This window comes from Ptychodera flava, chromosome 18 (assembly GCF_041260155.1).
Source record: "Ptychodera flava strain L36383 chromosome 18, AS_Pfla_20210202, whole genome shotgun sequence".
Classification (NCBI taxonomy): domain Eukaryota; kingdom Metazoa; phylum Hemichordata; class Enteropneusta; family Ptychoderidae; genus Ptychodera; species Ptychodera flava.
Window position 1 is genome coordinate 36,370,807 of NC_091945.1, and position 24,790 is coordinate 36,395,596.

At 37.4% G+C, this 24,790-nt stretch overlaps 2 protein-coding genes across 3 annotated transcripts in view; one reads left to right on the forward strand and one right to left on the reverse strand.

Moving 5' to 3' along the window:
* The window catches only part of LOC139117492 (kinesin-like protein KIF28), a 28,371-nt gene extending 25,171 nt beyond the window's left edge, over window positions 1-3,200 (forward strand). Inside the window, exon 21 of one of the 2 annotated variants that reach the window (XM_070680642.1) lies at window positions 1,143-1,380. In XM_070680642.1, coding sequence (XP_070536743.1) covers window positions 1,143-1,186 — 44 coding nt within the window. In that variant the 3' untranslated portion in view covers window positions 1,187-1,380. Of the gene's footprint in view, window positions 1-1,142 lie in introns of both variants that reach the window. The other variant, XM_070680643.1, reaches the window with a different exon arrangement.
* A 2,774-nt stretch (window positions 3,201-5,974) lies between these two features.
* On the reverse strand, window positions 5,975-14,288 carry LOC139117493 (uncharacterized). Its single transcript, XM_070680644.1, has 2 exons — window positions 14,157-14,288; window positions 5,975-7,490 (listed from the first exon to the last, which is right to left on the reverse strand). The coding sequence occupies exon 2, from the start codon at window positions 7,456-7,458 to the stop codon at window positions 6,127-6,129; it is 1,332 nt and encodes a 443-aa protein (XP_070536745.1). The 5' UTR covers window positions 7,459-7,490; window positions 14,157-14,288; the 3' UTR covers window positions 5,975-6,126.
* Window positions 14,289-24,790: the final 10,502 nt, after the last annotated feature.

The window sequence follows — 24,790 nt, forward strand, 5'->3', positions numbered from 1 at the left end:
TTGCATCGACAAAATTAATAATGTTATCACTGAAAGTAAAATGAAATACCTTTAATGATGGGGTATGCATACATGCATAGTATCTGTTTCTTTGTTGAAGAGTACTTTACGCTGGTCAGGGTTAGCATTTACATCAATTGACTCACATTTTGTGGTAAAAGAACAATTAATATTTCAATGTTACCAAAATGTAGGACTTACTTGTCTAGAGTGAGAAATTTCTGGTTGTATCTTGATGTGTGCACACATTGTCATTGACCTAACTTTCCCTGTGATCATGGCAAAAATGAAAAACATGTGAAATAGAGCTCTATGCCTCAGGTGTTGCATTGTGATGACACAGATCATTCAAGTAAAATTGGATGAAAATTATTTTAATGTCATCTTCTTTGATTTTGAAGTCGAAATTTCACTTTCATATCACAGTCCTACATGCATTACTAGGTGGTTCCTTTACAATAACAATGACAGCAAGTTGTGGCATTGTTGGTGTTACCAATAGTATTTGTGATCTACTGATGTTCTCTAATCTGTTCACTTCCTATCTCTATTGATATGCTATCAATAATCTTATCTCAGTTTGTCATGTTTATGTCTGATTCTGAGGATGAACCTTTGTGTCATGTTTTAATTGTTTGGTGCTATGTTACAAATATGATACTAATCCACTGTTTTGTGCTTTAATCCACATCATTTGATATCTTCTGTTGTCTTTAAGGAATGACATTTCTTTATTCCAGACACCTTGGAGTGTTACCATGACAAATATGACCTGTACATATCGGTACTTAAAATGATTCTATGAGGCATACAGCCTGGTCCTGTCTCAGTACCTATTGAATATCTGGTATTCTGTCAGTGGCCAGCACAACACTGTATTGCAAACTGCTTCAGATATGACAGATGCACTAATTATAGGTAAAAACTTGAATTCAAATGGACGACAGTACTAACAAACCTTGTACACAAATATACACAGAACTGTATCTATTTCTGTGCACATTTTTGTTCAAATGTGTTCATTTGTCTGGCTTCAACATGACTTCTTCACTGTCTGTTTTCCATGGAGAAGTACAGCGGTCAGAGAGTTGCATTTTATTCCAGATTAGGCTTAATGACTTATCTTTTTCACTCTCTTTCAGATGGTGAGGGACCTCCCAAGTCAGCAGCTTGTACTATAATGTAAACATTGACAACTACAGATCAACAGCATACTCTTCAGACCCACCCTCATTCCAGAATTCCGTACAAACTCCAGATAATGGCCTTGGCCGTGGTTTTCCATATATTTTTTACCAGATATTTACAATGACTTTGATGTCGTGACATTGAAATGTGTAGGCAATATTTTGAGGTTTTTTGTGTATATCAAGTTTGTGATGTTGCAGATTGTATTATACTTGTTTATAAATTTTTGCATTTGTATAGAACTTAGTTTTTAAAAAATAGTTTCTTAATGTCCACAGTCATGACTACTACTGTTGTTTTCCTCGTTAACTTTTCTGTGGCTTGTTTAAAATGTAAAATTTCTCCTAAAAACAGTGATGTCATGGTTACAGGGTAAAAAAGACTTTTGAACACTTTTCAAACTCTAAAGCTTTGGACTGAAAGATACTTTGGGAAAAAAGTACTTCCACGCGCATCTTGTAACACTTTTCTGTCACCTCCCTTGTAAGCACTAGGAAATGAAGTAGTTTGAGATCAGTCGCTATGATTGACAGATTGGTGTGATGCTTGGACCTCTCTTCAACAAGTGCAATACTATGTGTAAGCACGTAGTTTTGGTATTAACAATTTTATTACAATGACATTTCACACAGTTTATTCAGACAGACAGTTCTTATCAAACAACTTTTTTACAAATACTAGCTTTGTCATTACATTGAAAGCATTTTTGGACATCAAAATTTTCATTCTTTCCTGTGTAGTAACTTTTTATCTCTGTAACATCCGAGCCAGTTTTATCCATTTACTCTTTCTTGTTCAATAACTTTTTATCTTTGTAACATCCGAGCCAGTTTTATCCATTTACTCTTTCTCGTTTAATAACTTTTTATCTCTGTAATATCCGAGCCAGTTAATTTCAAGAATGATTGCCCTTCCTATGATCTACAGTGTCTTTAATCAGAGAGTAGAAAAAATTAGTTGAATGCTACACTCTGTTTTCATGCTGAACAATGAACTGTTGAACAGAAATTATTTGATGAAAGATACTGATCCAATTTTGGATTATATGGTAATAAGACTTAATTTGCTAGGAGCAGTGATTTCTTGTATATATTATCAATATTTACTGATTTTCCTATATGTCTCCTTGTATATATACTTTGTGTGCTCCAACTGCCAAAGGTGTCTCATATCCAATTGATCAAGTTAGAGAGCACTACCGTCTGTAGGTTTTAGACAGACTGTTCAGACAGAAACAACATAAAAGGTGACTGATAATTCTTCAGAAAAAGCTTCCTGTTATCATCATGGCTCTTATGCCAGAAATGTGAAAAAAGACTTCATTTGAAAAGTCATAAAACTTGAATAAAATTTCTTGTTGCTATAATTACTTGGACCTGTAATTACTATTGTTGAGTTCACCTGTGCAGTCACTAGTGTAGATGAAACTTATGAATTGTTTGTGTATATCAGAGAAAGTGTAAATTTCTATATTTTCAAGATGTTTGCATGTTTCAATATCAACTGTTTGACATTCTATGAACAGTCAGTATTTCATGTCAGGAATATCCTGTAAGGCCAAAAAAATAAAGTGTGCTGTTCCGATAACATGGTTTTCAAAAATAGGATAGGTAGATCAGCAGGGATTTTTTTTTCCAAAATATTTTTATTTTTAAATATGCATTTTTCAGGGGTTCAGGACGATCAAACACTGGCCACAACATTTCCAGAAAATTATATCATACATATAAAAGGTATAAAAACATAAAAGACGTCCTGGTGTAAGCAAAAATCAAATGCCAGGTATTGAACACGATTTTACAGGTTTCTTCTTTCTTTTTTCACTTCCATGTTTACGTAGCTCTAAAAACTTTCGGGTCGGCAGGCAAAAAATAGGGTAGGTCGGGTTATCGGAACAGCACAATTTTTTTTTCTTTGACCTAATTCAAAATTTGTTTGCGTCATGAATCAATATTTGTATATTTTGATGGATTGAAGTCACAATATTAAAAATGCATTTGGAACTCACTAAATCCAGTACCTGTGTTGATTTATTCATTGCTTTGCTCTGAGCATGACACAACAGTAAATTTAAAAACATAGGGCCAAAGTCCCTGAAGCTACTATAGACATGGATACAAAATTAAATATTTCCTGACTGTATGAAATTATCTCACTAAGGTCATCCTAGGGACCTGTAAACCAAATAGCTGTCTGACCAGCGGTTTTGAAAAAACAAGCGACCCAACAGTTGACAGAGCTCTGCTGTGTTATGTAGAGAATAACCTTTTGTGACACATGTATTGATGAAGAAGGTGGATATCTTTGATAGCTCATTTCAGGATGGCCTGACCAAAAATGGAAAAAAAATTCCTTAAAAATACGGATTTGCATATTTCATCACAATTTCAACAAATCTAAGTTGGGTTATCCCTAGGGACCTGTATACCAAATAATAAAGCTGTCTGACTAGTTGTTATGAAGAAGAAGATTTAGTACCAAAAACGCCTTTTTTGGCACTAATTTGCATATTTTCAACAATATCAAAAAATTAAAATAAATAGTTTCTGAAAATCATATATTTTATCTACACAACAAATATCAAATCAGTAAGTACTGCAGTTCTCAAGATATTTGAGTGGACAGACACCTCACAAACGGACATACATACATACATACATACATACATACATACATACATACATACATACAGACTGACGCCGGACGCCGGACGGATACCCATCCCAATAGCTTCTATAGACTATAGTCTATAGTAGCTAAAAAGGTTTCTGTTTAAACAATCGCAACTTATACTAGTGGTATTTGTCTAGTTAATGGTCCCAAGATTCAGGGCTACTTACATCCTATATTAAGAGTCATATCTAGTTTCTTAATGACATTTATTTCAAATTGCCATTCCCACCTCTCAGCAGCAGTGTTCTCACTGCTGATATTACTGAACATATAAACTGTATAATACCTAGACTTGGTTCAAGTCTGTGAATTTTTAAATGATAAAATCATTTATGATAGTTTCTCTTGTTTCTCTTGTTTCTCTCCTATTTCGTACAAACCTATTCGGAATTTGGTAGCCCAGGCCAGGTTTTCCCAGCGATTGAATGCGTTACCTTTGAGTCTGCGCAGTACAATAGTGAGTTAGTTTCAGCCGGATGAAACTCCCCTGTATAGAGTTCACCTGACTCATCGCGTCCACTCCACTCACGCGCCCGTTTCACATGAAAGCACAATACAAATCATTGCGTTCGCTCCCCCTCTCAAACATTCACAAATCACAGACTTGAACCAAGTCTATATAAACCAAATACACAGTGCAACTTTGCACTCCAAATTGTTTGTATATTACAACATGAATTACTCTTTTGCTTGTAGTCCACAGGTTTTCCCTTTCTGAGTTGCAACTTATAAAATAAAAAAGTAGAATTGAATCCATTAAAATATTATTCTTGTGAACTTTATTTCACTTAAAAAAGTGATGTCAATGAAAATGAAAATGTGAAGTAAATCTTATGAAAATCGAAAGAACTTTGTGAAATGTCTTGTGTATCAATACCATGAAAATTCATACAGCCACTTGGCTAGAGTCCTCGGCAAGTGCGCCCTCATGGGAATTTAAGTGCCTTGAAAATTTAGTATATGGAACAATCTCTATGAAACTGATTCTGGCGTACAGGACACAAGATACAAAGGGAACGTTAAACTAAACATTTCTTGGAAAATATCAACGTTTGGTATCTGCAAATTTGATACATGTGCATGCTTATGCATGCTTTCCAGAGGTATTCTGGGCAAATTTGAGAGTTCACAATTAGACACCGCGACGGATAACGAGAACTGTCGTGGAAACAAAATACACTAAGGACGAAGTCAAAATCTTTATTGAAGACATAAGAAACTGTACCACTATTTCAAAAGTTGCATTTCATTTCTTCATAATTAAAAGATGGCAAGTCAAGAGAAGTGTCGCGAAGATAACAAATTAGCAAAGGTAAGACGTCCAAAAGTGAATATTTCCACGTCATACATCTTTATCGTTCTCTTTCTGTGGACGATAAGGATAGTTGTTGAACTAATGAATAATTTTGTGATATAATCGTCTAACCTTGCATCTCAAGTCATTATCTAACAAGTGATCGTAAAACAAATTCAAAGTTATTGTTCCATCTTTAAAAATAACACGATTGGAACTAATTTGGGATAATTGGATGGTGAAGTTATGTCGATCCAGGTTACAAATGTAAGCTATTCTGCTTTTCTTTTCAAGTTACACACTATTTTTATGAGTTATTTGTCATATTGCAACATTCGGATATGGGGCACTTAACACTTTTGAGAAATTTGAAAAATATAAAGATCCAATTATCCCAAATTAGTTCCAATCGTGTTAATTTTTTTCTCACTTAGTTTCAGGGTTGTCCCGCCTTTAACGTACTACTATAGTTTTGTAAATAGTTTTATGAAATTGACTTGAATGTTCACATCGGTCCATCCTTTTCTTTACGAAAGACGTCAACTGTACAAAGGAGAAGAGTCACTGATATTAACGTTTCTAGGGAATGACCCTTTGGCAGATAGAATTTCACTTTTCCAGAGGTTTTTGCAATTGATTTACAATTAAAGGTTACGATTAATTCGGTTGTTCTTCAAATTCTCTTCCTACTTGGACTCAGCACCGTACAGTGTCTAAAGAGAGACAAGCTTTCTTCTTTCTCTCTACATGGAGCTTACGTCGAGATTTGAACTCAACGGGTGCATGGGCGTCAGTTCTTTACAATGCCAGCTGATAATATCATATCCACTTCAGGTACATCAAATGTCAAATATTCTTATTGATCTTGCGCTCTCGTGAAATATTTAGTAATAAGAGTTCCGTAAAGGGTAATAGGATGTATAAATTATATCTGCTCTGATAATTTTTATCCCCGTCACAAAACTTGCAAATTAACATATTTTTAATTCATCGTTGCTGTTGGACAAAGGCGTGATCCTAAGATAACGACATTCATGAAGCGCATAATTGGGTAAAATATCTGGTGTGTTTGGTGGGTTTTTAAGGATCCTTGGTGGTAGCAGGGCCTTCTTTCTGTACGACTGTCTTCTGTATGGATTATCTGCGCTGGTTCTAGATCCACGGATGGCGGGCGTTGTCACGGTGATTCGAGGTAATGTGAGCATTGTACTCAGCTCAACCTGATAGTCGCTCCCGTAGCTCGCATCATCCGGAAAACTCTCGTCAGACGAGGAATTACTAGTCGCCACTACTTGAGGATGTACTTTGTTCTTAATTCCTGAGACAGGGGCGCTTCGTTGTCTGATCTTTACTGGCCCTTCTCCCTCCTGTAGTTGATTCACGCTCTGTCGACCCAGCGGCCAACCGAGAGGAGGATTGCATATTGGTTGTTTGACGGATTTTCTCGATTCTATGGTGAGTTTCTCATTGTAGATGTTATAGATCCTCTGGCTGTCTTCTTTTCGTCTGCTTGTTGATATGTGAATACCTGGTTCAAGGTCATACGTCACTGTACGTTCCGATAGACTGTACCATCGATCCTGCCGCTGCCAATTGTTGTTGGGAAACTGCCGATACACGGGTTGTCTCGACGTACCAAAAACCACGTGTGTCTTATCGTTCACATCTTTTGTCGGAAGACGTGGTTGGCGTTCGTAACTTTTTGGGATTTTCAACATGTTGGCTGGAACAGGTGATATTTGCCTGTGTTTCAGTCGCAGTTTTGAAACATTTTTGCCCATGAAAGGGGTCCGTCTAAATCCGAATTCTTCATCACCACTTTCTTCACTTGAACTGCTTGATGACGATGACAATGTAGGGCTAGTAATGTCATAAGTTTGCCTTCGATGTCGAATCATCCTATTTACATATTTTCTAATCGATTTTGGTAAACGTTCTTGAACACGTTTCTTGATTTCTTCTTGTCGCCTCTTTTCTCTTTCCTCTCTGGATATGATCTGTAACTTCTTCCTCCGCGATTTCTTCTTTCTTTGCATAATCTTTTCAACTTCTTCCGCTTGTTTAGCATTTTCTAGAGCTCTCGTTTTCTCCAGTCTCAACTGGTAAAGATCTTGCGAGATCTCGCGGCATCTCTCTTGAAGTCTCTCCTTCTCTGCGAGAAAACGATCGTTGAGAAATTGTCTCTTCCTTTCCATTTCATTTTCGAGAATGTTGGCCTTAATGTGAAGAATCTCTCGCGATTGCTTACTCAGCAAATCTTTCTTCTCTTTCGATTTTACATCAGAATTTTCTTCCATTGCCATGGAGATGTACAATATTATACGCAATCAAAGACCTGCAATAAAATACAATCAAGTATCTTGTAATGTTACCAAAACATAAGGAGAGAGAGTGGAGTGTTCCACTCTTTTCTTCTGGGAATTAGAGATTAAAAAACAGGTGCGACTGAAGACTTCACAGTATTCAATCGCGATTCGTAACCAAAGACGTTACAGAGTTACGAACATGTAGAGAGATAAAAATAGAATAAAAGTACTTCTTATGGTTGAATGAAGAAACAATGAGCGGAGCATTTATTCAAAAATATTTTCGTTATGCGACATTGAGTGAAAATGCTCGCAGCTGCACTCGGAAGTTAAACATTTCTTTTGATGGCTATCTTGATGAATGCTTGACCGATTTTAACCCTTTCCATAGGCTTTCAATGAAATCACTGATCACTTTGTATAGACGACATTTAAATCAACGAATTACCGCCATTTATCAATGGGCAATGCAAGGAAATTATGGCTTTTAACCCGCCGGTGCAAAACGTAACCTATTCGTGTTAAGGGCAGGTGAATTTCATGACTACAATGGTATGAACGTGACAACCATTAGATATCTTTGAAGTAAATCAACCTAACGCAATTTGCATTAACAAGAACAATATGAGTAAGTAGCCATTACGTGCCGCATGTCGACTGACAACGAACTGTTATCATTAAAGATTCATGAAAGTTACCTTGGCGTCCTTGCGATATTTTGAACTTTGACAAACAGTGACAGGGGTAAATGTGTTGATATCTTTCGGTTGTTATCGTGTTTACTTTAACGAATCTGAGTCCCTCGTTTGCTTATATTGTCAATTATCGTTCTGATTTTATATAAACAGATCCAATCAACTGTATGTTTGTTTAAGAACGCGTTGTCTTTAAAGGGAGACAGTCGTCGAAACTGCGCTCAAAGGTCGTATGGGACCAAACGACCAATACAAACACTGTATCCAAGGTACCATGGTGATTGATGAAAGTTCAAATATGTCTGTCATAATCTACATTGTATAATTTAAATGTTGCAGCTATGATGATGAGGTGCATCTAGATATCGTGATGATGAGGTGCATCTAGATATCGTGATGATGAGGTGCATCTAGATATCGTGATGATGAGGTGCATCTAGATATCGTGATGATGAGGTGCATCTAGATATCGTGATGATGAGGTGCATCTAGATATCGTGATGATGAGGTGCATCTAGATATCGTGATGATGAGATGCAGCTAGATATCGTGATGATGAGGTGCAGCTAGATATCGTGATGATGAGGTGCGGTGATGATGAGGTGCAGCTAGATATCGTGATGATGAGGTGCATCTAGATATCGTGATGATGAGGTGCATCTAGATATCGTGATGATGAGGTGCATCTAGATATCGTGATGATGAGGTGCAGCTAGATATCGTGATGATGAGATGCAGCTAGATATCGTGATGATGAGGTGCAGCTAGATATCGTGATGATGAGGTGCGGTGATGATGAGGTGCAGCTAGATATCGTGATGATGAGGTGCATCTAGATATCGTGATGATGAGGTGCATCTTGATATCGTGATGATGAGGTGCATCTAGATATCGTGATGATGAGGTGCATCTAGATATCGTGATGATGAGGTGCATCTTGATATCATGATGATGAGGTGCATCTAGATATCGTGATGATGAGGTGCATCTTGATATCGTGATGATGAGGTGCATCTTGATATCGTAATGATGAGGTGCATCTAGATATCGTGATGATGAGGTGCATCTAGATATCGTGATGATGAGGTGCAGCTAGATATCGTGATGATGAGGTGCAGCTAGTTATCGTGATGATGAGGTGCATCTAGATATCGTGATGATGAGGTGCATCTAGATATCGTGATGATGAGATGCAGCTAGATATCGTGTTGATGAGGTGCATCTAGATATCGTGATGATGACGTGCATCTAGATATAGTGCATCTAGATATCGTGATGATGAGGTGCATCTAGATAACCTGATGATGATGTGCATCTAGATATCGTGATGATGAGGTGCATCTAGATATCGTGATGATGAGATGCATCTAGATATCGTGATGATGAGATGCAGCTAGATATCGTGATGATGAGATGCAGCTAGATATCGTGATGATGAGGTGCATCTAGATATCGTGATGATGAGGTGCATCTAGATATCGTGATGATGAGGTGCAGCTAGATATCGTGATGATGAGGTGCAGCTAGATATCGTGATGATGAGGTGCAGCTAGATATCGTGATGATGAGGTGCGGTGATGATGAGGTGCAGCTAGATATCGTGATGAAGAGGTGCATCTAGATATCGTGATGATGAGGTGCATCTAGATATCGTGATGATGAGGTGCATCTAGATATCATGATGATGAGGTGCAGCTAGATAACCTGATGATGAGGTGCATCTAGATATCGTGATGATGAGGTGCATCTAGATATCGTGATGATGAGGTGCATCTAGATATCGTGATGATGAGGTGCAGCTAGATAACCTGATGATGAGGTGCATCTAGATATCGTGATGATGAGATGCAGCTAGATATCGTGATGATGAGATGCATCTAGATATCGTGATGATGAGGTGCATCTAGATATCGTGATGATGAGGTGCATCTAGATATCGTGATGATGAGGTGCAGCTAGATATCGCGATGATGAGGTGCATCTAGATATCGCGATGATGAGGTGCATCTAGATATCGTGATGATGAGGTGCAGCTAGATATCGCGATGATGAGGTGCATCTAGATATCGTGATGATGAGGTGCATCTAGATATCGTGATGATGAGGTGCAGCTAGATATCGCGATGATGAGGTGCATCTAGATATCGCGATGATGAGGTGCAGCTAGTTATCGTGATGATGAGGTGCATCTAGATATCGTGATGAAGAGGTGCATCTAGATATCGTGATGATGAGGTGCATCTAGATATCGTGATGATGAGGTGCATCTAGATATCGTGATGATGAGGTGCAGCTAGATATCGTGATGATGAGGTGCAGCTATATATCGTGATGATGACGTGCATCTAGATATAGTGCATCTAGATATCGTGATGATGAGGTGCATCTAGATATCGTGATGATGAGGTGCATCTAGATATCGTGATGATGAGGTGCATCTAGATAACCTGATGATGAGGTGCATCTAGATATCGTGATGATGAGATGCAGCTAGATATCGTGATGATGAGGTGCATCTAGATATCGTGATGATGAGGTGCATCTAGATATCGTGATGATGAGGTGCAGCTAGATATCGTGATGATGAGGTGCATCTAGATATCGTGATGATGAGGTGCATCTAGATATCGTGATGATGAGGTGCATCTAGATATCGTGATGATGAGGTGCATCTAGATATCGTGATGATGAGGTGCATCTAGATATCGTGATGATGAGGTGCATCTAGATATCGTGCACGAAATACATTGTTTGTGAATAAGAATTCGCACAAATGTTTCCCTTTAATGTGTGTGATATTCTGAATATAGATATCTTACGCCAGTTGTGTAGACTATAGGAAATCGTATTCTATTCGGTGAAAATGACATTTTTGCCTTTTATGAAGTTCTTATGTCCACGATTTAAAGCCTAAATTTTCGCCTAAAGAAAGAGCATTATTGAGATTCTGTGTTTGATTTCAAAATCATAGTTTGTTACTTTCATGCATTTTAAATTATGAAAATTCACTTACGACTCATTTCAAATAATTTCACGAACAGAAGAACAATGCTTTTGTTAACTTTAGAGACCCGATGAAATTGACGTAGCATTTTTCATTGATATGACTAATATTTTCTGATGTGACATTGATCATAAACAATGCGTCAATATATGCACTCAGTTAATACATTTGATGATATTTAATCATGTTAATTCAGATCTGCTGACTTGCAGCATACAAAGTCACCCTAAAGATTTATATTTTTCGGTTCGATATAATGAAAAGGACATTATGCTCTACACGGCATGTATGCTTGCTCTGTTTAAAATCAGAGAAAGGTAAACGTGACACAACGTAGCTATTTTCAACTACTCTCAACTAGTTCTACACGTAACTTAAAAACACCAGTCGCTTCAAAACTGTTGAAGAGACAGCATACATGTACCATGAAAGACCAAAGGTTTTTTAAACTACGCAACTAATTCTACCACAGGGAATAGAGTAATCATGTTGTTGTTGTTGTTGTTGTTGTTGTTGTTGTTGTTGTTGTTGTGTTATTGTTGTTGTTGATGGTGATGATGATGATGATGATGATGATGATGATGATGATGATGACGATAATAAAGTATATTAAAAAACAATGTGTCATTCCTTGCTGTTGTTTGTCGATGTTGTAGATAATTGTAAAAGAAAACTGTAATCGTGACAAAAAAACGACGGAGGTCGCCCAACGTCACTCCTGTCCTATTATAGGACGATTACAGTTTTCTTTTACAATTATCTACAACATCGACAAACAACAGCAAGGAATGACACATTGTTTTTTAATATTTTTTATTATCGTCATCATCATCATCATCATCATCATCACCATCATCAACAACAACAATAACAACAACAACAACAACAACAACAACAACAACAACAACAAGATTACTCTATTCCCTGTGATTCTACACGTAAAAGAGACAGCATGAACCCCCGCCATCAGCGTTAACCCCCTACCATCACATGAACCCCTACTATCAGCATGAACCCCCTACCATCAGCATGAACCCCCTGACATCAGCGTTAACCCCTGCCATCAGCGTTAACCCCCTACCATCAGCGTTAACCCCCTACCATCAGCGTGAACCCCCTACCATCAGCGTGAACCCCCTACCATCAGCGTGAACCCCCTACCATCAGTGTGAACCCCTTACCATCAGTGTTAACCCCTAACCATCAACGTGAACCCCTACCGTCAGCGTTAACCCTTTACCATCAGCGTGAACCCCTACCATCAGTGTGAACCCCCTACCATCAGTGTGAACCCCTTACCATCAGTGTGAACCCCTTACCATCAGTGTGACCCTTTACCATCAGTGTGACCCCTTACCATCAGTGTGACCCCTACCATCAGTGTGACCCCTTACCATCAGTGTGAACCCCTTACCATCGGCGCAATAAATGACGTCAAGGTGTTCAAATCTACTCATTCTTGCCATTCTAGGTATCTGACGTACTCTAAGCAATTTACTGTATTTATATAGTGTCCAAGTGAATCCATATCAACAAAAATGATCAAGTTGTTTTTAAGACTATTCGTCGTGAGAAGATGTAACACGTCACGTTTGAACATTTTGGCAGATATGGCAGATAAATTACAGAGCCGAAAATTCTTATGAGTCAATTCAATTTACCCGTTCAAGAGATAACAAAATTTTTCGTTCAACGATGTACCACCCACCTGTTTGGGAAATCAAAATTTGTAAAGTCCTCTAGCCGGAAATACGCGAGGGGCGTGGGAAAAGAAATGTTACTCCTTTGATCGTTGTGATAGTCACCGTGGATTTTGTAAATCATCAAACAAATTCAACGATAGTAATGGTAAAATAGCAGAATGCAATTCTATTTAAATCATTTACACGATTTGTCGTTTAGGGTAACTCGCATGTCAAAATTGAAGGTCTTAAACTTGTACTAAAACTTTCCTAACAAAATTTTAAACCATTCCCTTTCGTCAGTATAAATAGGGGTCACTGTGCAAATTTTGGTACCTCAGAAACAAATTGCCTTACATTTACCGATATTTGAAATTTAAAATGGCTGCCATCCCTGTGTTGACTCTATGAAAAAAATTTAACTTTCGATTTTCAAAAACGTAAGACGGTGAAAATTTTATTTACTAAGGTTCAAAATGAGTCCAGACAAGCTGTAGATCAGAAAGGTATTGATAAAATTTGAGAGTCCGAATATCTGTCCCCGAGGCTCAACGTTTGAAATTTTGTCCATTTTAAATTTGTTCTTGATCAACTAAATTTCTCCTTGTGTTGTAAACACTTATAACGTCCAGTATACTTGTTGTTGTAAACACAGCTTGTGTCTGTGTCAATTCTAATGTCACCATTATACATGTGTTAGAACGTCCGTCTTCAGTTCAAAAATGATAAACATCGTTATTACAAGGAAATTAAATTAATATAATGTTGAATCGATGTTCCTTTAATTTAGATCGTTTGACACAATATTAAGATCACCAGATGCAAAAACAAGCGTTACTGATCTGAGAGAACACTATGTGATTATGAGCTGTATCGGAAAGTATGCTGAATATTAATAAATTTCACAGAGGAAAAGCAGAGGTGGATAATATGACCTTAATATCAAATAAATTTTACGTACATCGTATCTATAAATGTTAAAATATTGAAATCGAAGGATATCGAAAACACCGGTAGAAGTAATACAGGATGGACACTCGTCACTGTTTTGAATTTTAATTCTTGTGTAATAACAAGAATCAAATTGAAATTAATGTACCACCTACATGAAACTTTAAAAAATCCTGAAGTAACGTGATATGCGTTGTGATATGCTGTACTATCTTACAAAACGAAAATTAAGTCTGTACGAGTAAACGTCACAAGAAGCAACCTCCAGTATCGATTCAGTGTTATATTCTCTGAGATACTGACTCTATGTGCATGATGTGTTGACGCCATGTCTTTGCAACTATTCCTAACCATTTCACTCACCTTTACAGTGTACAGCTGATGACAGGGTCTAGCTGCTTCGTCTGTGTGCCAGCGTGAGTTCCAGCAAATCCAGCAAAAGTATTTCGAATGACATCAGTCTTCAAGGTTCGACGACACAATTTTAAAAAGTTTTTTATCTAATATGTGAAAAGCTTATAAGGTTTCCACTTTTTTTTGAAATTTCCAAACTGGACTTGTGTCCTATTGTAGTTAAATTATAAGATACGGATTTTGTTAGCCGTCGCTTTCTACCATATTTGAGCTGTGTGACTGAGCTCGCGTTCTATCAAGCTATCTCTAGTGATTCAGGGAAACCGATCACTTCTACTGGGCAGCGACCTAGTGAAACTAATGCGCTTTCTAGTGTTTTCTGCAGCATCATTGGTAATGCAGTCATCTATATTTAATCGTATTGGGACGAACCATTCATGTGATAGGGGTAACAGCCTAAGGATGCGAGATGGCGCTTACTTACGTGGTTACCATTTGGAGACAAGTTTGGAGCATTATCTGTCTCCACTCTCTTGCTAGACTTGTCATAAAATACGCCTCATGGAGATTTATGTTAAATTTAACGAAAGAACACATTCCTCTGCATCATAAGAGGTTACATAAAATGGTGTCTACAAACATGGTGGCCTACATAATTTAATAATTGACACTGGTTGTCAAGGATATCAGGAAGCCCCTTCTCTTAAGTTGTCACGCCCAAAGTCCGATTCTGGAGCAGGTGTTTTCATTGTGGTAAGTGCGGATAGGAGATTACAACGGAACTTCTAATTCTAATGGTTTGAAAAACGTTAATGTGTTACAAAAGTGCCAGATTACAATCGTTAGACATATTTCCCACGGTGATATCACTACGCAACGACTTTGAAATGCAACATTTATACACTGGAATATATTTGCTTGCATTTGTACAAATGAAACTGTCCCTTCATTTCTAGAATATGGAACGAGTTTTTTGTTTGTTTGATTTTCTTTTACCTACTCGTCTTCAGTTTTCTTACCCCGCGAAATAAAAGTAAATGTGATGTTAAACAAGGCAACTCATGCAGTAGGCACTCAGATCTCAACATGAATTGCTCGACGGGATACTTTGTGTGTATTGCGTTGCTTTGCTAGAAGAGAACGGGATATGTTGCCTGAATACATTACCTGTCGTTTATTCAGGCGATGAGTTTCCTGTCGCTGAAGTCAGTCGCTTCATGACCTATATAATGTGTTTCTTCGGACGGGGTAGTCTGAAGAGTATACAGAACCGGCATAGCCAAGCAATGCAGACCGGACCCCAAATAAAGACAGTAAACGATAACACATGTGTAGTTGACATATTTCTGATATCTCGGCTTCTCCTAACACAAGTCCTTGAATCTTGTTCTGATAACATTATGTAGCCTTTGCAATAACCAGTGCCTACACCACATGCGCAGAGAGAGAGAGAGAGAGAGAGAGAGAGAGAGAGAGAGAGAGAGAGAGAGAGAGAGAGAGAGAGAGAGAGAGAGAGAGTTTCACAAAATCTTTAATATTTGCAATAAAAATATGAACAGTCAAATTTTCTCAAATCACTTGAGTTACGTCCTAGTTTTTAAGGTAGATATAAATGTATATACAAGTGACATTGTCAATATGCGCTGAGGATTTTAGGTATGCAGTTCTATTGTCCATTCTTAAAATGAGGAGCAGTATTTCTAGAGCAGTGTTCATATCTTAAGAGACAGTTCATTGTCAGTGTTCACTTCACAGATAACATTGTCGTTACACCAAATGTTCTTAAAATTTTCAATGTTTCCATTCATTTTATGGTAATTGAAATATACGATGATTCTGCTGCGAACGCGTCGTTTAAACATATTAAGTGGCACTTAACGTCCAATCGGCATTGTATAGTTGAAACTTTTGCTGTGACCATAAGATAGTTACAAAGCTGATGTAGGTCGCGATGAACTGTTTGTCCTTTCGGCATTCCGATGACGTACCAGGTCAAATGTATTATATCAGTGTTGAGTATTTCCTGTAGCCACTGATTCAAGTACTCATGTAACGGTTGTATTGCTGGAGAGTCAAGTATAAGATGGAACAATGTCTCCGTTTCTCCACAGTGTTTAAAATCGGCACTGTCTCTCTGGTTACTCAAACACAGATAACGACCAGTTACCAAACAGCCATGTATAGCTCTCCGCTGGACATCGCTGTCACGTCTGCTGAGAGATTCTGAATACGCCGTGTTAAAGTTTTCTTAATGTCATTTGGAATTGACAGTAGGTCGTGCAATGGCGTTAGCAGTCTATTTAAATATTTCTGGCAGTAAAGCTTTTTGATAAATAAACTGTAAATCTCTTTTCTGCAGAACTTACTGAATGAGATAGATTCTACATTAATATCTGGTATTGAAATATTAAAATGAATGGGTGTTCGTTCACATGGATCGTTACCGTTCCCTGCAAAAATATTGTTCCAGTTGAGTTTTTATGTGGTATAGCGTTCCAGATCAATTGAATTGTTCTCTCCAAAATTCTTATTGAATAGATAGGCACATTTCTCTGTATTTCATGCAGACTTTTCTTCCGTTTCCACCTAAATCGAGAAGGTCACCTATGGTTACAATACTACCTTGTACAAAATGTTTAAAATAGAGAGGGCATTATTGTACAGGGTGCAGAATCAGTGGGTTATAGAACAAGGGTTCAGACCGACTGTCTTAAATATTGGTGTGATTATTAGAATGCTGTGCATCAAGTGAATTCCCGGTTTTCATCAACTTTTGATAGAAAGAAGGAATGTTGACATCGATATTTACTGTCGGCGGTAAATTAAGAGCAAACATGTAATTCCATAATTGAGATCAGCAATCTTGCTTAGGAAGTAATTTGCGTATACAGGGAGTAATCTGAATTGTCATACAATAGTTTATGTATATACATCATCCGGAAACTATTGACTTTTGATTGAACATGGATAAGAGCTTGACCTCCCTCATCAACCAGCAAGCACAATATTTCGTGAAGGAGCCAATGCTTCCCTTGCCAAAAGAAATTAACAAAGAGTATTTGAATATTATTGACTAAGCCATCTGGAGGTATTGAACATAACATCTTATGCCATAGTTTTGATACTGCCACTTTATTGATTATCAGAGCTATGCCCCAATATGAGATAGCCTTTGCACATGGTTTCCACTTTTAAGAGTCCGTTCAAATGATTCTAATAGACCTTACCTATTTTTAGCAGTGTAGTTCATATTATTATCCAAGTAAACACCTAGAAATATCAAGCCCTTATTATTCCCAACAAGGCTGAGAGGAGAATCTTGTCTTTCACGCCAAATTCCAGCCCACAAACCCTTTGATTTCTGAAAGTTAATTTTGGCGTTTGAAGCCCCTTCATACACCTTTGTGAAAGACCTTCAAAGTCATGATTGTAAGTGACAAAAATATTAATGTCATCGGTGTATCCAGAGAGGATCTTTTCCTCGACTCAGGACCAGGCACTGTAAATCCCTGTAGACTACCACTTGTCCGCAGTTTATGTAAGAGAGGTTCAATGCACAGAGTGTATAATTGCCCTGACAGGGCACATCCTTGACGGATACCACGACCGAAAGCAAAAGGTGCTGTAAGATCGTGATTCACCTTCAAAATACTTTCCGTATTATTATAGATAAGCTGAATACAATGTATAAAACTTTAGCCGAAACCAAAAGCTTGGAGAGTGTTAAAAAGATAACCGTGATGAACTCTATCAAAGGCTTTTTCTTGATCGAGAGACACAATAGCGAGAGGCTTTTGCTGTTCATTTGCATGGAAAAGAGTGTCACGAATACAGTGAATATTATTAAAAATTGATCTACCAGGAATGCAGTAAGTCTGATCTTCATGAATGATCTTATTAAGGGCAAATTTCAGTCTCAGAGTCTTGGTGAAGATCTTATAGTCAGCACACAGAAGTGAAACGGGTCGCCAGTTTTTGAGAAAACCGTTATCTCCAGTCTTTGGCAAGAGTGTGACCAATGCTCTGCGACACGACAGTGGAATCGAGGAACACTTCATATACATCTCGTCCTATCGCGTTCCAGACACATATATAGAATACCGACGGAATTCCGTCGATTCCAGGTGATTTATTGTTACGAAGTAAGCCCACAGCTTTAGTGAACTCATCAAAGGTAAATGGCTGATCAAGAGCTTGTTTGGTCTCATCTGAGAGTTTTGGGACGTCTGTCAAAATCTCATTGAGGCAATCTAAGTCTATTTCATTAGGGGTATACAGTGATTTGTAAAAGTCTCTCGCTGTTGAACGAATAATCACTGGGTCTTCAGTATTTTTTATTAATTTTTAAGGGGTCATCATTTTTCGTGAGCTTTTTCGTCTTTCTAGATCAAAGAAGTAGCGTGTAGACTTATCACTTCCATTGATGAATTGAAATCTAGAGCGAACCCATGTTACAACCGACAACGTAGTAACTAACCGATAACGTATCAAACCCGATAACGTAGTAAAAAATTACCGATAACGTAGTAAATCAACCGATAACGTAGTAACGAACCGATAACTTAGTAAATTTTTCTAACTGATAACGTAGTAAAAATTTACCGATAACGTAGTAATTTTACCTAACCATAACGTATCAATGAACCAATAACGGATTAAATAAACTGATAACGTAGAAAAGTCAACCAATACCGCATCAAAACAACCAATAACATATCAATTAACTGATAATATCTGATTAAGCGATTAATTAGGAGCGATAGATCGATCGATTTATAGATAAATAAGTATTAGATAGATAGATAGATAGATAGATAGATAGATAGATAGATAGATAGATAGATAGATAGATAGAGGAATAGGTCGAGCAATATATCGATAAATAAATCGATCACTCAATCGATAGATCGATTGATCTATCTATCGATGTTTGATAGAGGGTCGATCGATCGATCAATCGATCGATAGATAAATTAATTGGCAGATCGATCGATAGAACAAACGGTTCATCAATTCGATAGCAAGATAGATGAATTAATCGATAGATCGATCGATCGGTTCGATAAATTGGTCAATAGATAGATGGATTTGTTATCACATTGTCTCGTACGCAATTTTCTTTACTTCTTTTTATTTTTTCCGTTTAGCATTAATTGTCACAAATTTCTGCAGCAAATTGTGTTTGGACTGTTTTCATGGTAGTACGAACGACTAAGTTGATCTAAATGTTGTTTAAACTACTGGAATAGGTTTGGGAAGTTGTTTCTAGTCTCGCTATGTAGCTGTACAGTTTAGTTCTAGTTGGGTAAAATTCAAAGAGATAGTATAAGTACCGCAATCACCGACAGCCAACATCGCAAATTTCGCACATATATTGTATACGTCACCGATAGAAGTGACTGCGTATTAGTGATTAACCAAAGAACATTAATGAGTCATTCGTACAAATGACGATTTTTCGTGTTATTGAAAATCTCCATCGGGTGTATTTGAAAAGGGTAACCATATCAGTGATTAATATGCAGGAACTTGCAATATAAATGTATGAGTGAACTCTGGTAAGGCCAAAAAAATAAAAATCTTGTTTCTCATCTTACACATATTGCAAAAATGATGCGGTGACGCGGGTTTCTTTTCTCCTCAATTTTTTTATTCTTCAACCAACAAGAACCCGCAAAAAATAGAAAATGACACAGGAATGCACGCAGAAATATATGCACAGCTGTGTTGCTTTAGTATTTTTGTATAGCTACAGTTCTGTTGACTTTTAGTGCAGCAGTGCACAGTTTTGTCAATTTAATATAACAGTGACGTATGTGTACAGTTCTAAATGGAATGTTATAGTGTCAGTTATTTTGTTTACAGTTCTGTTTTATACAGCACTGTGTTATTCATCGCGTATTTTTGCGGGTTTTTAAAATTTTATTTCCTCATGAGCATAAAAAAGGTTGACGCGGGGGTCTGAATTGACGCGCGCGAGGATGAGAAACAAACTTTTTATTTTAATTGGCCTATGCGTTTTTTCTATCAGCTCTATAATATAATACTCAATAATTTTGCGATGTCTTCGTAATCCTAATTCAAATAAGATATGACTTGAAGTGAATCAGGACAGAAAGGATAAAAAAGAATGAAAAAGCAATATGTTGTCTTCAAAATCTGTTGACTTGGCTTGCTTACATGAGTAATTTGCAAAATTAATAAATACTGATTATAAAAAATTCCATTGGTTGAACAATGAGTCCAGATTTACCTGTAATTCAGTCCCAGAATGAGAGTGACATTGTAAGCTTATTGTCATTTTGATATACTGACGTTGTACATAACGAAATTTCATAATCGGTCATGTTGAAAACTTTTTTCAAAGTCCTACCAACTTATAAAGTGTGTCGATAAAGACACTCACATGTGTGTTGTATCTTGAATTCATCTTGCAGGAATATTTATTAATTAGTTCGCATTTCCCCAATTGATGAAATTCGATTCGTGATGTCTGAGTAATATCACGATTGTTACTCTGAAGGTGTAACTGATTGACTATATATAAAAACGAAACATACAACACTCATTAATATTCAATTAGTTTCCATTTATCAATACATTATCGGTCGCTTGATAATTTATTTGTTGACTTGGTGCATTTTCAGTTGATTGGAATCTTTACTCTTTGACTTGGCTAGGTTATTGGTTGGCTTGATACATAATTGGTTGATTTAATACGTCATCGGTTATTTTGATACGTTATTGTTCTCTTTGGCACATTATTGGTTGATTTGATACACTATCAATCGATCGATCTATCTATCCATCGATATATATATATATATATATATATATATATATATACACACACACAATCGTTCTATTAGTCAAGCAATCGATCAATTCATTCAATCATTCAGTCGATAGAAAGATCGATCGATTGATATATCAGTACATCGATATATCAATCGGTCGATCTATCGATTGATCAATGGATTGATCGATCGATCGAGGATACATCTATCCCTAAGAATATATTTCCATGATTCATTTGATCCAATACATTGTCAGTTGATTTGATTCGTAATCGGTAAATTCGTTGATACGTTATCGGTTAGGAATCGGTAAATTTTTACTACTTTATCGGTTAGAAAAATTACTACGTTATCGGTAAATTTGTTGATACGTTATCGGTTAGGAAAAATTACTACGTTATCGGTAAATTTTTACTACGTTATCGGTTAGAAAAAATTACTACTTTATCGGTTCGTTACTACGTTATCGGTTGATTTACTACGTTATCGGTAAATTTTTACTACGTTATCGGGTTTGATACGTTATCGGTTAGTTACTACGTTATCGGTTGTAACAACCCAGGCTCATCTGGCTTCTGTTTTGAGAAATTCATTGATCTGAGCCTTTTTCTTTATTCCATATATTATTAATATTATCTGATGAGATGTCATTTCCAGATTTGAAAGATCATTGATTAGTCTTCTTTTTGCTGCAAGCTCGCTTTTGCGACGACCAATGCTATATTGTTGTGATAGCGATTTGATTTGTACTTTAGCTACATCCCACCATTGCTGAATAGAATCATAATCTAATTTCTTTGTTTTCCAGTCTTGCCAGAAATCAGTGATAAGGTTTTTTTAAACCTCGTCATCTAGAAGAGAGGTATTTAAAGCCCAGCAGGCACTTTTAGTTTTGATTTGTTTTTGAGTAATACGCATTTGAACGATACAATGATAGGAAAAAGTAACAGGGATGATCGTCGCGAGTTGAACTCTGTTGGTAATGTGTTCACTAACATAAAGACGATCAATTCGCGCATGTGCAATGTGTCCATGCCATGAAAAACAACTGCTTGATGGACGAAGCTGTCGCCAGGTATCAACTAATTTGAACCTTTTAATAATATTTTGGAGGAACTTTGAGGACTCTGATGTGGTTCTCTGCCACTGTGTCTGTCTATTTTGGCATCTACTGTGCAGTTAAAATCACCACCTAAAACGATGGGATCTGAGGAAGATTGAATTCGATTGAGGAGATGTTTTAGTTTTTGGAAGGTGACGAGACGTGTTTGGCCATCATTCGGTGCGTATAGGTTAATAAAGTGGTACTGGTGATTGTTAAGTTTCGCGTGAACATGAATAAGACGACCGGGTATGACGTCATCCTTTTGTAACACATCGACCTGTGCTTTTGGATGAAATAATATTGCAACTCCTCCGGGGGAAATGATAAGGTGTGAAAATTGAACGTTTCCCCGCCATAAAACTCTCCATAAAGGTTCATCTCTTATTGCGGTGTGTGTTTCCTGAAGGAACATACAGTCACTGTCGTATTGAGACTTCAGTGATTCAAGAATGGTGTAGTGTTTCAGAGCATCTCTACAACCACGAGTATTACACGAGAGAATTGATAGGCGAGCCAGAATAAATGGCAACAAAAGTTGTAAAAAAATGAACTTCATCATTTTGGAAGGAGGTTGAGAAAATCAGTCAAAACATAGGTGCCAGTCCGTTTTTTCTCATATCATTCCTCACCTTTTTCATTAATTTGCCAATTCTTTGTTTAAGTGGTCTATCAATCTGTTTAAGAGGCCTTATATGCGTTTGACAGAGCTTCAAGTAGATCGTTTTGGTTTGGACAGAATTCCCGGCATGGTTTTTAAGGGATTTAATATTATCGAGAAAAAGCATGACTTTCTTGTATCGGTACGGTATAACATTGAGACAAGGGTTGTTGATCATTGTTGATATCTTCTTCCTGAGAAGAATTTACACTCTCGTCATCAGAATCACTGTCAGAGCCGTCCGCATTGAGTGTACTGAGAACATTAAACTGACCGGAGTCAGGAACAACATTTGCATCTACTGACAGTGTCTCATCGGCAGCCTCGTTGCTATTAACATGTCTTTTTGCTTTGATGATCTTACTCATAGGAGATCGCAATTTTTCAAAATGTTTTGTTTGTGATCGTTTGAAGTTCTGAATACTCGTCTTCCGAGTCAACAGCCTGGTATTTATTTTGATTACCAGCAGATTCGTCTTCATCACTGTCGTCATCCACATTGTCTATTGACCGTTTTATTGGCTCTGTGGATTGTGTTGCCATTGCGACATCTGTTTCAAGAGTTTGGTCGTCAGACAGTACATCTGTCTCATTTGCATTGTGTGCAACTGATGAATTGTTATCCGAGGGAAGATCGATTTTTTGCGCAGCGCTGTCACCAGGATCTAGATCTGCCCTAGATTTTGCACTGTCATTCTGAGATGATGGAGCTTGCGTCCGAGTTTTGGGTGATGAAGTGTTATCAGTGTTATCATCGGAATCAACATGATTTGTATTTTCATTGGCAGTTTCAGGTTGAGGCTGTAGTTCAGACTCAGTAGTCTCTTCAGTAATTTTTTTCGGACAGTTCTTCCGAACATGCCCTATACACTGACATGAAAAACATCTCAACTCATCAGTGGATATGTTAACAGGGTAGTATTTGCCATTGTGATTGACCCGCAAAACGCCATTGAACGTCTTGAACTCTGGCTTCAGAACAATATAAACCTGTCTACGAAAGGATTTAACATGTTTCAGATCTTGTCTTGGACAACCGAGAAATATGACGAAAAGTATGCCCTAAAACATTCCCATATTGAAACAAATCTTCATAGAAATGTGAGTTGGAAATAAATGGAAGGACATTTTCTATAATCACTTTTGTTGCAGGTTAAACCATAGGAGTTGGCTGGAGAAATATTTCATTTCCATGAACACCTTCAGTGTAGACCTGCGTCACTTTTGAAATTGTTTTGAGAAAAACAACGACACACTTATTCATTCTAGAAGCAGCTAGAATATCAGAGGTATCAACAACTCGAGAAACACTTTCAACATAATCATGAACAGATATACCTTCAATACTTTTAAATTTAAGACCATGTATCATTGAGAGTTTCGGAAAGGTATTGTCAGTGTCCTCCTCGAACTCCGATACATATTGGTATGGCGTGCCAACCTCAACCCTTAAGAACAGAATCCCTTCCAATCCTCAATGAAACGGGACAAAACAGCCCCAATTGTAGTAGATACCAAAAGAAACAAAAACCAACTTAGCTGAATCAATCCTGACCGAAAGAGAAGTCCAAAAGACACAGAATAGCCAAAAAGGGCGGAGCTCTCTTATCCCATGTATTCACCGCGTGAGGGCGAGAGAGAGAGAGAGAGAGAGAGAGAGAGAGAGAGAGAGAGAGAGAGAGAGAGAGAGAGAGAGAGAGAGAGAGAGAGAGAGAGAGAGAGATGTTTCCTGTCTGTGGTATTCTGTCAACAGCCTCTAGAGAGCAGCTGTCTGGTCGGCAGACGTTCCAATGTAGGCACGTGGTTCACGATGAAGGGATTTGTCATAGACAATCGACTATAATCAAACTGACATCACATTGTCAGGTGTATCTCTCCCTTGTTCTAACTTCAGTGTCACTTCAAGTTGATACCTTCGATAAGCTTTACGGTCCTATACTCAATCTACTGTCTCTATGTGTTTCTCACTTTATCGTAATGATGTTTTTTCTGAAGTTTCGTATTAAAGAAATATTTCGGTCATCCAACACAACCTTCATTTTGTTTTATTGCCTTTCTAACATGCAATTACAGCCTATTAAAG